This window comes from Talpa europaea (assembly GCF_964194135.1).
Source record: "Talpa europaea genome assembly, chromosome: 7".
Lineage (NCBI taxonomy): Eukaryota > Metazoa > Chordata > Mammalia > Eulipotyphla > Talpidae > Talpa > Talpa europaea.
The window spans coordinates 133,710,142-133,723,902 of record NC_140074.1 but is presented as its reverse complement, the minus strand read 5'-3'; the positions used below and the strand labels follow the sequence as shown (position 1 = coordinate 133,723,902).

The 13,761-nt window shown below is 49.4% G+C and overlaps 1 protein-coding gene across 1 annotated transcript in view; it reads left to right on the top strand.

The window, feature by feature from the left end:
• Positions 1–4,444: 4,444 nt before the first annotated feature.
• The window catches only part of SRP68 (signal recognition particle 68), a gene marked incomplete at its 5' end in the record, with an annotated part of 29,520 nt that continues 20,203 nt past the window's right edge, over positions 4,445–13,761 (top strand). The window contains 5 exons of the mRNA XM_084239432.1: positions 4,445–4,601; positions 5,981–6,047; positions 10,834–10,947; positions 12,906–13,101; positions 13,634–13,716. Of these exons, the coding sequence (XP_084095558.1) occupies positions 4,445–4,601; positions 5,981–6,047; positions 10,834–10,947; positions 12,906–13,101; positions 13,634–13,716 (617 nt within the window). The remainder of the gene's footprint in view (positions 4,602–5,980; positions 6,048–10,833; positions 10,948–12,905; positions 13,102–13,633; positions 13,717–13,761) is intronic.

Sequence of the window (13,761 nt, the reverse complement as noted above, 5' to 3'; positions counted from 1 at the left end):
GAGCCCACGGGGTGAAGGTCCCTTTCCTGTTGGGGAGGAGAAACAGTGAGGCCTGGGACCTGATCTTGGCCATCCGCCGCCAGGGAAGGATCCTGGAGGCAGAAAGACACTGATTGGCTGTGGAGACGCAAATGGCCTCCCACCCCGCCGCCCCCCCTCCCAGAGCTGAAAGCCCACCCAGATGCGGGGGCTGTAATGGGGGTGCACGGGGGTCAGGAGGAGTGAGCAGTTGGAGGGGTGGTGTGGTACCCCACAGCGACCAGCAGCGGCTGCCCACCCCCCGGGCTGCACTCTGCCTTCTCCCAGGCACCCCAGCCACCACCCGCGTCATCGGTGGACCCCACCATCCGGGGTCCACTGTGCCTGGCCGAGCAGCTAAGTGACCTCCTAGGTAGAAGCCTAAGTAGTGGAGGGACTGACCCCCAAAATCTGTGTGCGCGCAGCACTGCCAGATACACCTCTCCTCTTCCTAGTGGGGGCGCCCAGTCTCCTGGGCTGGCTAGTTCTCGAAGGAGTTGTGGGCAGCCCCTCAGCAAGTGGGGTGGGGAAGGATGCTACCACTTTTTTTTTTTAACATTTATTTATGCATACAAGAACTGGGGTACAGGCCAGAGGTGTGGGGGTGAGAGAATTCACCAGAGGCAGAGTGTGGAGCAGAACAGGCAGACTGACTGAAATGCATTGCTGAGGGGAGCAGCGGGGAGACAGGAGAGGTCTGCTGTGCCATGTGGGTAGCTCCCCGCCTGGGGATCGAACTCATGCTGCAGAGGCTGCAGTGCTGTGCTTAATCCCTTGCGCCACCAGGGAGGCCCCAGGACCTCGGGTTTTTGGTACCAGCGGGTGGGACAGCCACATAGTGGGCGCCAGGCCTCTCATTTCTAACTCCCAGGAGCACCACGCCCCAAGGGAACCTGAGGACAGTGCTGGGGAGGGTAGAGGGAGGTTTGAAGGACCTTGGTTAGTTTCATCGCGTTCTCTTTCCCATCGGATGTTTCCCCTCCAATTCAATCCAATAAATATCCATTGACCATCTCTTGCTTGCAGGCTCTGTCTTTGGCGCCGAGCCTGAGTCTCCTCAGCTGCAATGTGGGATAATAGAACACTTTCTCAGAGGACTCTGGTGAAAATACCAGGTGTATGGCAGAGGCGCGAGGCCAGTTGGGTGAAACAATGAATGAAACTCCTCTTTCTCCTTCCCCTTAGATATCCGGGAGGGGAAAACTGGAAGGAAACACAAAATTGCAGAAACCCATCCACCAGTAGCCTCCTCCTAGGTGGCCAGGGGGGTGTTCAGGTTGCAATAAAACTTAAATATTTGCTTCTTATTTTGATGTATAAGTAGCCCACACTTGTGACATGGAATCATTGCTGTTTCTAAAGAGCTTAAACCTGTCTGCAGTTCACTGGGTCTGGAATCACCACCTTCTGCCACTATAGCTTGAGCTCTGCTTCTTCACTTGGGCCCCCCCTCTTTCCTTGGGTCCCAGTCAAGAACATTCTTTTCCCTCTCCCCACCCCCCTATGATCTCAGTCCCAGAAACCCAGCTACCTGTTCCTCTGGGGACAGGAACTTTGTTCCTATCCTGCCCTGCCTGCCTCTTCATTGACCAGGATGATAATAGAGCTCACATGTGAGATGCTTGCCATCCATTTAGTCAACAAGTGTTTATTAAGGACTTACTCCTCGCCAGGCACTGTGCTGGGTTTCTTGGGATATACCAGTGAGAGCCACACACAGCAAGATCATCCATGAGCCAGATGATAACCTAGAAATGTTGCTCTTACAGGTTAAGGACTTGCAGGTAAAGGACTCCAGGGTGAGGGTACTGGGGGTGCTGGGGAGGGGCAATGGTGCCATTTAAAAGAGTGGTCAGGCTGACCTTATAAGCAAGGGGGCATTGAGCAAAGATTTGAAGGTTGTTAAGAAGCTAGTCTAGCAGGTGTCTAAGGAAAGAGCATTCCAGATCAAGAGAACAGCAAGGCCCTAAAAGCAGGAGTGGGCAAAGAGGCTGGGATGGCCTTAGTGGAATGAACAGGAGAATGATTGGAGAAGGTGAGAGACAGAGCATGTAGGACACTTCAAAAAATCCATTTTAAGGACCATGACTTCTAGTCTGAGTGAAATAAGGCACCCTTCTAGAGTCTCTACTACTACTACTACTACTACTACTACACAACTAACATGGTGTGAATCTTTTTCCTTAGGTAAAGGTTTCTGCTTTTTTTCTTTTAAATTCACATACTATATAATTTCTCCACTCAAAGTGGTGATTGGTTTCTAGTCCATTCAGAACCATGCAACTGTCACCACCATCTGCTTTAGAACATTTTTCTCCCTCCCTAGAGAAACCCCTGTCTGTTAGTTACCGGCCTCCATCATCTCCACCCTCACCTGCTCCCCACAGTCCCAAGCAATCACTGCTTTCTGCCTGGAGATTAGCCTGTTCTGTATATTTCCTATAAATAGAAACATGCATGTGGCCTTTTTCTATGTGGCTTCTTTCACTTCACATAATACTTCTAAGATTTGTCCATGTGGTTGTGTGCAGTACTTCATTCCCTTTTATGGCCAAACAGTATTTCATTGTATACTTTTATCACATTTTTCTCATGCCTTCATGTGTCAGTGGACATTGGTGAGACTTTGATGTTTTTTTTTTTATTTGTGATAAAATACAAGTTATACAACTTACAACAAGTTATACAACTTACCATCCAAACCACTTTTTCATATACAGTTCAGTAGCATTTAGTATTCACATCATTGTACAACCAGTCTCCAAAATTTTCTGAACTTACAAAACTGAAACTCTAAGTCCATTAAATAATTCCCATTTCCCCAACTCCAGTCCCTGGCAGCCACCATCCTGCTTTCTATGAATTTTACTGCGCTAGATAGCTCATATACATGAATACACATCAGATTTGGTTTTTTGCAACTGGCCTGCTTAATTTAGCACAATATTTGCATGGCGCATTCATGCTGCAGCATGTGTCAGAACTTCCTTCCTTTTTTGAGGCTCAATTCTAGGTAGCTAGCTATGCTCTATCAATACACATATATATCACATTTTGTTTATTCTTTGAGGACCATTAGTTGCTTCCCCCTCTTTAGTGAATACCATTGCTATGGACTCAAGTATACAAATATCTCTTTAAGAACCTGCTTTCAGTTCTTTTGGATATGTACCCCAAAGTGGAATATCTGATCATACAGCTATTCTTTAATTTTCTTTTTTTTTTAAGATTTATTTATTCATAGAAGAACTGGGGTTTAGGCCAGAGGTGTGTGTGGGGTGTGTGTTTGAGAGGATTCACCAGAGAAAGAGTGGGGAGCAAAACATGTGAATTTACTGAAATACACTGCTTAGCAGAACTGGTGGATTTACTGAAGAGGGCAAGACAGGAGAGGTCTGCTGCACCCCATGTGGGTCAACTCCCTGGCTGGGGATCTAACTCAGGCCGCAGCTGTGAAAGCACTGAGACTTAACCCCTAGGCCACGAGGAAGGACCCCATTCTTTCATTTTCTTACGGTCCTGCCACCCCGTCTTTCACAGGGCTGCACCATTTCACATCCGCGCCAACAGTGCACCAGCGTTCCAGTACCTCCACCAACTCACCAGCACGTTATTTCCTATTAGGTGTTTTTTGTTTTTTTCTTTAGTCGGGCATAGCTCACTGTGGTTTTGATTTGCACTTCCCTAATGAATAATGATGTTGAGCAGAGACTTTCTTTGAAATGAATCATTTGCCCCATCTTAATTGGCTGCCCCTATTTCACAGATGAGGGAAAAGGTTTAGAGGGAGATGAAGCTATTTGCTCAACATCTTCGACTTGGCTATGGCCCTGCCGCAGAGCAAAGACTCACAGTCTCCCACCCTCCACACCTCTCCCTCCTCGGACCGCGAGCCCCGAAGTCCAGAGAAGGGCCCCATACCCGGCCCACGTGCTGCCGGCCCCAGGCACCGCCTTCTCACGGTGGGGGGGGAGGAAGGGGGGGCAGAGGCTGACGAGGCCGAGGCGGCTCCCTAACACGCGGGGCGCTCTGTTCCGGCAGTGACAACCCCATCTTTTGAGTCCCCAGAGAGCTGCACCCCGAGATCCAGAGTCCTTAGCCAGCCGCCCCCTCTGCGCTTGCCACACGAGCCGGGTCCCCAGCGCAGCCAGGCGGGCCAGGGCGCGTCTCCGGGCCCGCCTCCCTCGGTGGGGCTGCCCCGGGAGCCCCCCGCGAGCCCCGCGCCCGCGAGCCCCAACCCCGCCGCCGGCGCTGCGCGAGCAGCCGCATCCAGGGGCCGCTCCGGCGCACGCGTGGCAGCCGCCTGCGGGCAGGGCGGTGGGCGTCGGAGTCCGCCGCTATCCCGTCAGCCCGGCCGGCGGGCCGCTCTCTCCGCCCGGCCGTCCCGCCTCCTCTATCCCGTCCTGCTCTGCGGCGCAGGGGCAAGATGGCTGCCGAGAAGCAGGTCCCCGGCGGCGGCGGCGCGGGCAGCGGCGGCGGCGGCGGCGGGCGCGGGGCCGGGGGCGAGGAGAACAAGGAGAACGAGCGGCCCTCGGCCGGGTCGAAGACGAGCAAAGAATTCGGGGACAGCCTGAGTTTGGAGAGTATCCTGGAGCGCCGGGGCCTTCGCCCTGGCGACGTGTCGGCGGGGCCGGGCGGGGGCGCGGGGCGCGGCTTCCTGGGCTCGCGGAGTCCGTCGCCCCCACTTCTCCCGGCGCTCGGAGCCCCGGGCTCTGCGACCCCGCCCGCCTTCCCGCGACCCCTTCGCCCTCCCGGGGGGGACTGTCCTTTTCTTTGAGGCGGTGTCGGGCCGATTTCGGCAGTTCCCGGCCGCGGCCCGGCGGGCCGGCGCCTGCCCGGGGGGCGAGAACCGCAGCCTGGACTTTCTGGCTTCATATTTTTTTTCCCTGACAGCCGCCAGAGGCCGGGGATTAAAAATCGAGGCACATTGCGCTTTGATTCTGATGCCGCACGTAGCTGAGGGGCTTCTCCGTCGGCCCGCAGGCTTTTTATTTGAGTCGTTCGGATTGAGCTGGAGGAATCGGTTTCTGGTTTTTATCAGTGTATCACGAGTGCTTCTCACCCTGGTTTGTGACTTTTTGGCTAGCATAAGTACGTGGAGAAAATGTAGGAGCGTTTTCTGAAATAACACGTCTGACTTGACAGCTTCATGAATTGTGTAATGGTTTGGAGTTTTCCTTTCTGAGCCGGTGTCATAGTTCCAAATGGGTGTTAGAACGCTTTGGTTTTACTACAAACATACCTCCTTGTTCCTTTTTTAGTTTCTGAAATAGGCCTTTCAGTGGTCAGCATTTTAAAATACGTTTACAGAAAACCGTTGAAGAAACTTTAAAAGAAAACTAAAATTGTGGACATTGGATGTCCTAAAGTTTGGCATATACTCTTAATATACTTTAAGATTCTTAGAAAGGGGACTTTGGTCCAGGCTTTGCTTTTACAAGGATTTTTAATATTTTTATGCAGACCATGATCTAGTTGGGTAGCATGTGCTCTCCACAGGTTCATGCAGCATCACAGCTGTTAAGGAAAGATTTGGCAGATGTAGGAGGTTATGCAAATAGAGGAAAAGTACACGTCATTGTAACCTGGGTCTGCCTGAATGAGTAAAATGTTGGATCCAGATGTAAATCAGTGGAAACCACCCTAGTTGCTATCAGCAGTTTTAGAATCCAGTAGATTTATTTAAGCTGCTGGGTTACAGCAATCCTCAATGGCTAATAGTGCGCTTTTCTAGCTGGTCATAATAACATATGACTCCCACCATCAATTTTTCTACCTTCTTAGCCCTGTCCTGTGACAAGATAGTTACTGAAAATAGTTATAAGAGATTTCACTAGGTAATGTACTAAATATTTAAAAAAGGTTTGATGTGTTGTGGTTTGATCAAATATAGACCAATGGGACATGTTTTGACTTATTTGGATTCTTGCCACTGTAAGCTTTTCCTTAATCTTGGCTCCAGTTCTTCAGATTATTAAGGAATCCCAGCAGCAGCATGGCTTACGGCATGGAGATTTTCAGAGGTACAGGTTAGTATCATATTCAAGGTGTGTAGAATTCATTGTGGAATTTTCAGACTTATCTTGTTTTTGTTATTATTCTATTTATTCTCCTACATCAGAATATATACGTAGAAGGTCTAGCTCTTTGTTTATATTAAATCCTCCAAGTGTACACATACTTTTCAAATTTAAAATTTTGTGGTAAAAGAAGCCAATCTCTGTCCATTTTGCCTTGCAATATTGCAGATACATTTGGATGCTTCTGCTCAAAAATAACAGTAATTAGTTTAATTATGTTTTAACTTAGCCATGTTGTAAGAGTCAAAACTTTCCAGTATTGCCATATCATATAAGGGGAATTTCCAATAAATTATAATTTATTGGTAAACTTTTGTAACAGTCTTCAAGTTGGAAAACAAATTTAATATGACTCTTACAAATTAAAATAGATACCTACTTATAATACAGTCCTGTACTCTGAAAGCAGAAATTTCCAACTATTTCTATATTGTAGATATTGTAGGCTTTTACTGCTGATTTTTAAAAGTCCTGCTAAGACACTGGACATCTCGGCTTCTAATTCCCAGGAGTCAGCCATTGTGGTGAAGGGTCAGCAGTGAAGGGTCTGCAATGCGGGATAGAGGGAGCAAGGAGGGTGGTGGTTGGAAATGGAGTGAGAGCAGTAGGCAGGGCCAGAATGTATAGGGCTGAACGCCCCAGGGTAACTCTGTCCTCAGTTAATGTGGGTGTGAGGGCGAGCCAGGAGAGAGTTTTACACAGGAGTCTGTTTCGACTTGGTGTTTTGTTTGTTCTTAATTGTTAAGGAAATTTTCAAATATGTAGAGGTGATAGTACAAATGAACCAGTTGGTTCTTACATTTATCAACTTTCTGCCCTTTTTGCTTCATCCATTCTCTCCCTGCTTTTATTTTATTTTATTTATTTATTTATTTTGTGGGACCCTTGCCGGCGGCCAGGGAACGAACTGGCGGGGCAGCCTTGCAGCCCAGCGCTCAACAGCTGTGCCACCAGGGAAGGCCCCACTCCCTGCTTTAAAAATTTTTTTTTTCTTGAAGTATGTTTACATCCAGAAAGTGATGAATTTTGCAGTCATTAGCCAACACCCAGATTAAGAGAGCACTTAACCAGCACTCCAGAAGTCCCCCTTTAGCTCCCAATCACAAACCCCTCCTTCCCAAGGGTCACCGTGATCTTGATTTCTTTCTTTTTTGAAATGTTTATTTTGTATTGAGGCAGCATTGATTTACATCACTCGTTATGATTCAGAGCCATAGAATCACCCCTCTTTGGGTGTGTGTCCCAGACCCCCCACCAAGGCACCTGCACAGTTGTGAGTTCTAATACTTCAGTTGTGCTTATCGTTGAGATGGATCTACATAGCATTGCACAGTGTCTATTCCTGGGAGAGGCTTCTTTCTTTCAACCTTATGCCTGAAATGCTTCCATTTTGCATATAGCTGTAGCCTGCACGTTCTCCTTGCTGGATGGTAGTCCCTTATGTGAATACCCCGCTGTTTATTTTCCACTTTACTGTTGTTGGGCGTTTGGCCAGTTTCCTGTTTGGGCTGGTGGAAATAGTGCCTCCATGGACCTTCTTACACACGTTTTGGTGGAGGGAAGTATTTTCTCTGAATATACACTTTGGAGTGAAATTCTTTAGGATTAGCTTTAGTTCGGCCTTAGTAATGTACGGCCCAGCAGGTGCCCTAAGTCCTGTGCCAGTGTGCGCCGGCCACTCCACAGCTGTACCAGCATTCGGTATGATTTACGTTGCTTTTCTTCCTGGATTATTTGAAAACCTGTCATACCATTTCACCCAACAGTACTCAAGTTTCTGTCTCCAACAAATGGAGCTTTTAAAAACGTAATCAGAATACTCTTATCCTACCTAGCCAGATTAGCAATAACTCCTCAGTATCATCTTATACAATGATGATATAAATAATAAAAAAAATTGTTGAGTTTTCTCTGATTTTCTTTTTTAAAAGATTTTATTTTTGGTGTAGAAGAACTGACCAGAGGTGCAGGGGGTGAGTGGATTCATCAGAGACAGTGGGGAGCAGAACAGGCGGATCCACTGAAACACACTGCTGAGGGGAGCAGCGGGGAGACAGAAGTCTGCTGTGCCCTGTGGGTGGTTCCCTGGTGGGGATCAAACTCAGGCAGCAGTGGTGATAGCGCTAAGACTTAACCCCTAGGCCACCAGGGAGGCCCGAGTTGTCTCTGATTTTCTTTCAGATGTCTTAAAATTGTTGACTCCTCCTCAGACCCATTCACGAGTCTCTAATGGTCCCTGTTGTTTCCTTTATAGTGAAACGGTCCAGGTCAGAATTGATCCCTGTAGTCGTCTCATCTCCTCAGTCTTCTCCCTGACACATCTCCGTAGCCTTTCTTTGATTTCTCAAGACCTTGCTGCTTTTGAAATTGACAGGCCGATTGTTTTGTAGCTTGTCACCTGCCCGAGTCTACTTGCAGCCTCCTCCTGGTGAGATTCAGGTTCTGTGTCTTTGTCAGGAGAGTCACAGGAGCGATGCTGCCTTCACCTCGTGGTCCAGGGCCCCATGACTGCCGCTCGTCCCCGGAGCGCTGTTCCCTGGACCACTTGCTTACTCCAGGGGTCCCAGCTGGAAGTTGCTCCTTGGCCCTTTGTGATTACCAAGTACTTTGTGAGAAAATACTTTGAAGCTATGTAAATATCCTGTTCTTCATCGAACTTCAGTGTATTCGTTTGTGTGTCTGTGTGTCCTTAGAGTTTACCTCGTCCTCTGTCCGTGGGGATGTGTGCTCACATTACTACACTGCTGCTCTGACTGGGTCTGGCCAGTGTAAGCCCCTTCAGGTCAGCTACTAAGCTTCGATGTGTTCCCACTGCCCTTCTGTTAAAAGTCAGGCTTAGGGCCTCCCAGGTGGCGCGCGGGTTGAGCACAGCGCTATGAAGCTATCCGCAGCCTCTGCATCATAGGTTCAATTCCCGGCCGGCCAGGGAGATTCCCACATGGCACACCAGACCTCTCCTGCCTCACCCGCTGCTCCCCTCAGCAGTGGATTTCAGTCAGTCTGCCTGTTCAGCTCTCCACTCTGTCTCTGGTGAATCTTCTCAGCCTCCCATGCCTCTGGCCTGTACCCCAGCTCTTGTATGCATAAAAATAAATCTTAAAAAAAAAAGTCAGACTTACATATTGGATACCCAGGTCAAATTCACCCTTTTTAGGTATACGGTTCGATGAGGTTTGAGCAAGGTGTGTGGTTAGGTAGCCACTGCAGTGAGGTGCAGGACGTTTCCGTCACCTCTCGCTCAGCTCCCCAGTAGGTGCTCCTCTGCCGCGCCCCGCTCCTGGCGGACACTCATCGCTGCTGCTTTTTAGACTGTTACACAAGTGGGGCCACGCTCTAGGCAGCCTGTCGCCCGGTGGGCCAGGTCTGCTTCCCTGTCCCCCATGAGCAGTTTTCGGTTGGCTGCAATTTTTGGTCTTCCCCCCAGTTGTTAACTTTATTCAATGTTGTGTTTGCAACTGGATCTTTTTTTTTGGCCGTGAGAGGTACCGTTTTTCTCTTAGCACGACAGTGTGTTTGTTATATGTGTTTTTGGTCTTTCTCGATGCATTGTTTCATAAGTTTGCTCATACTGTCTGTAGAGCGTTAGTTGTATTTCTCCTTGTCCATGAAAATGTTTTGTACACGTGATCTTTGTTGGTTGCTGTGTTACCCGGACTGTAGCCCGCCATCATTCCCTCTCCCCGCTAGCTAGTTTGTCACATGAACTTCCGTTCATGGCTCGCCTGTTCCTGCTCAGTCCCGCGAGTAGAGCGGCCCAGCCGCCAGCGCTCAGGAAGCGGGGCACCCTGAAGGCGCTGCTGAGCGTGTCCTTCCTGCCGGGATGCTTCCACCAGTTTCTTTTTCTGCCCATAACGTATATGTTTTCCATTTGGTTTTTATGTACAAGGGCAAGTGATAATTAAAGCTGATATTAGCATTGAGGGGGGAAAATTTAGTTCATAGATTAAATCAGACAGTTCTTTCTTCTTTTCAATAACCCGGGTCCTGGTGGCTCCAAGGCTGGAATGCTAAGTGTCATTTAAATACCATCTCGCATTATAAATTATATGCTATATCATTTGATTAAGGGTTGGTATATTTTTATACTAATTTAGTCAAAATACATTTATTGAACATCTGCTTATTAGGCATTGTGCTAAGGCTCTGGGTGAAATTTGAAAGTAAATTCTTCCCCTGCGTGAAAGTTTATAATCGTGAGAAGATAGACGTGTAAAGAACTTGATTATCATGCCCTGCACTATCACGAAGAATCATTTCCTGGGCACAGGGGAGGGAGACTTGGCATGAGAAATGATCCCTAGCGTTTCCTAGTGATAGTCTAATGAGCTCATTTTTCTCCAAATGTGCTTGCGCTTCCTTTCTGCCTTCGCTGTCACCAGTCTCCCACCAGACACCCCTTCCGCGCAGCCGGCAGGATTCTGTTCATCTGCTCCCGCAAGGGGGTTAACAAGACGAGGATGAGGGCGTGTGTCCTTATATTGGCCTTGACAATCGCCTTGTCTTCGTGGCTGTCATTTTATGGTGCATGATCCCCCCCCAGTTGGAGTGCAGGTCCTCTGAGAACGGTGCTGTGTGCGCCCTCTCTTCGTGCTTTCGTGATACCAGCCACACTTGTGTTTGCAAGGAGATGTGTGGCATCTCTACAAAGTCCCAGGGCTCCACGCTGGCCCCCATGGATTGACTGTTGACACTCCTGTCAGCGTGACCGGGCGCTCTGGTGTGTGGTCTCTTGCAGGGGCTACTGTTCCCGCAGACAGAGACGGCTCCGGAAAACACTCAACTTCAAGATGGGGAACAGACACAAGTTCACAGGGAAGAAGGTGACTGAAGAGCTTCTGACTGATAACAGGTACTGGCCGCTCGGTGCTGGTTCCTGAGCAGCCTCGGCCCGGTGGTGTCCTTCCCTCCCGCTGTCCCCGGTGGTTCTTTCAGCAGCTCTGTGCAGTGGGAATTTGCGCTTTTCCTGGCCAGAAGATGGAGCCGCTAAGGCTCAAAGAGGTTTAGCAACTTGTCCCGGAGCTGGTGGAGTGGTGGGTGCTGAAGCCAGTGATTAGAATATAACCAGTTACTGGGTTTCTAGAATGTAAATTTCAGTTTTCAGGTGCTCTCCTAACTCAGTCTACCGTAAGTGAGGCACGACTGTGTCTTCTTGCTGTGGAAGAGTGTTGTGTTTCGGGGTCAGGTACAGCCGTGCTTCACGTCTGCTAGAGCAGTGATCTGTTGAGCCACGCCTATCACAGGTCCTGCAGGTCACTTCTCAGCCTTAGGCCAACTTGGTCCTCCTGCCACATATTTCTGTAAGTAGAACTTCGCTGGACCATGCCACTCCACTTGTTTAGGTTGCTTTAGCTACTTTTACAATACAGCAGCTGAGTGGTCATGAAAGAGGCCACATGGCCTGCAGAACCTAAAATGTCTGCTACTGGCCTTTGAACAGTGTTGGCTGCCCACCGTCCAGTGTGTGGGCACTGAACTAGACACTCCTGGGGGTAGACTGGAGAGGCGGAGTCCTTGGACCTCATTGACTCTGCGCTTGTTGGGAGATGTTGGTCAAGTACAGAACAGGGAACAGTATAAGACAGAGACCTTCCCTATTATGTGTCCTTTACTCTTTAGAATGCCGAAGTCTGGAGAGGGTTCTTGATGGGGTAGCCAGGAGACCTGCCTGGAGGAGGCTGGGCCCTGAAGGATTTGTGAGAGGAAGGAACATTGCATGAGGGGAAGCACACAGTGTGTGAACACCCTTGAGGAGCTGAAATGTTCTCCCAGGAGGCAGTGAGACTCAGAACTGGGTGTCCAGAGACACAGGGCACTTGAGCATAGGACTGCAGTGGCACGGAGCAGGACATGCTGGTTAAACCTAATGGGGGCATTAGAGTTAGGGGAGTGAGATCGTTTATCCTGGAGTAACACGGTCAAGCTGAAGTATAAGGAAGATTCATCCAGAAAGTAATTTTACAGGAGATTCACCAGAATAATATCAAAGTTGCTGACTTGTGTTGCACTTCATAAGTGCCAGCTCTGGGGCCTCCCCAGTGGCGCAGCGGTTGAGCGCTGGGTTGCGAAGCTGCCCGCAGCCTCTGCAGCCGGTTCGATCCCCGGCTGCTCCCCGGCCACCGGAGGAGGGTCCCACATGGCGCGCAGACCTCTCCTGCCGCCCGCTGCTCCCCTCAGCAGTGTCCTTCGGTCCTTCTGCCTGTTCTGCTCCCCGCTCTGGCTCTGGTGAATTCTCTCACCCTCCCGCGCTTCTGACTGTACCCAGTGCATGTATAAAACAAACAAACAAATAATAAATAAATAAATAAGACATGCCTCTAGAAAATTAAAAAAATAAATAAATAAGTGCCAGCTCTGGCCTGAGTGTGTTACTGTGTAGGAGAGGGAGAAAAGGTCATACTTCTGCCCAAACCCCACACAGCTGGTGAGTGGTGGTACTGAGATTCCACTCAGACTCTAGAACCTTCCTATAACTCCTGTAGTGTACTGCCTCTTCAGGATGTGGTTTCTAACTTGGTTGGGGTGAGGGGGTGTTGATTGAAAGATGAGACCCAGCCATGTGCCTGGACTGCCTCTATTTGCTAAAATTTGAGAGGGGTCAGCCTGGGCTGGCCAGGTTCCAGGCGGTGGCCGACTTTGCAATGAGGTGTGTCGGCTCAGGGCTTAGAAACCTGAGGAGGCACCAGAGTCAGGATGCGAGCGAGGTGCTGATGGGGAGTCCTGGCCGACGCTGCACGCGGGTGTCTCCAAGGGTGAGAGCGGCAGCACACCTGGCCTGTGTTCAGCTCGCTCCTCCCTCTCCTCGTACAGGTACTTGCTGCTGGTCCTGATGGACGCTGAAAGAGCCTGGAGCTATGCCATGCAGCTCAAACAGGAGGCCAACACCGAGCCCCGAAAGCGCTTCCACCTGCTGTCTCGCCTCCGCAAAGCCGTGAAGCACGCGGAGGAGCTGGAGCGCTTGTGCGAGAGCTGCCGCGTGGACGCCAAGACCAAGCTGGAGGCTCAGGCTGGTGTCTTGGCCTCGCTGGGGCGTGGGGAGGGGGCTTAACAATAAGCTGCAGTTCAACAGGACAGTCTGTTAGCTTACAGATCAGCAGTCAGGAAGGAAGGCTTTGCTCTTTAAAAATTAGTGTCTCTTGTCTTTGAGCTCTTGGTTTTTAATAATCAACTTTAAAAATCTCAGGCTTTTTTGGATATGTACGTGGAAATCTTGCATCTTATATCTGGGAAAATTCACAGAGCAGGCATTTTTTAAATTAATTTTGTGAAAGAGATACTAAATACTGCAAGTTTTGATACAGTCAGGAGCAGGTTGTTAAGTCAAATGAAGAAAACAGACTTCTTTTATTTTGGGGTGCTCTCCTGGGAAACAGATGAGAGCCAGTGACTGTGTATCACCTTTTATTGGTGACATAAGTTTTTCTCTTAAACGCAAGTGATGGTGTCTGTCTTCTTGATATCAAACTTGGAAGCAAGTAGCAGGCTCGGGCGGCTCACACCTCCTGGGTGCTGAGCCGTCCTCTCTCCCCTTGGTGCAGGCGTACACGGCCTACCTCGCAGGAATGCTGCGCTTTGAACATCAGGAGTGGAAAGCCGCCATCGAGGCATTTAACAAGTGCAAGTAAGTCCCCGTGCAAGGCTGTGGCCAGCTTTGTCGCTGGGTGTT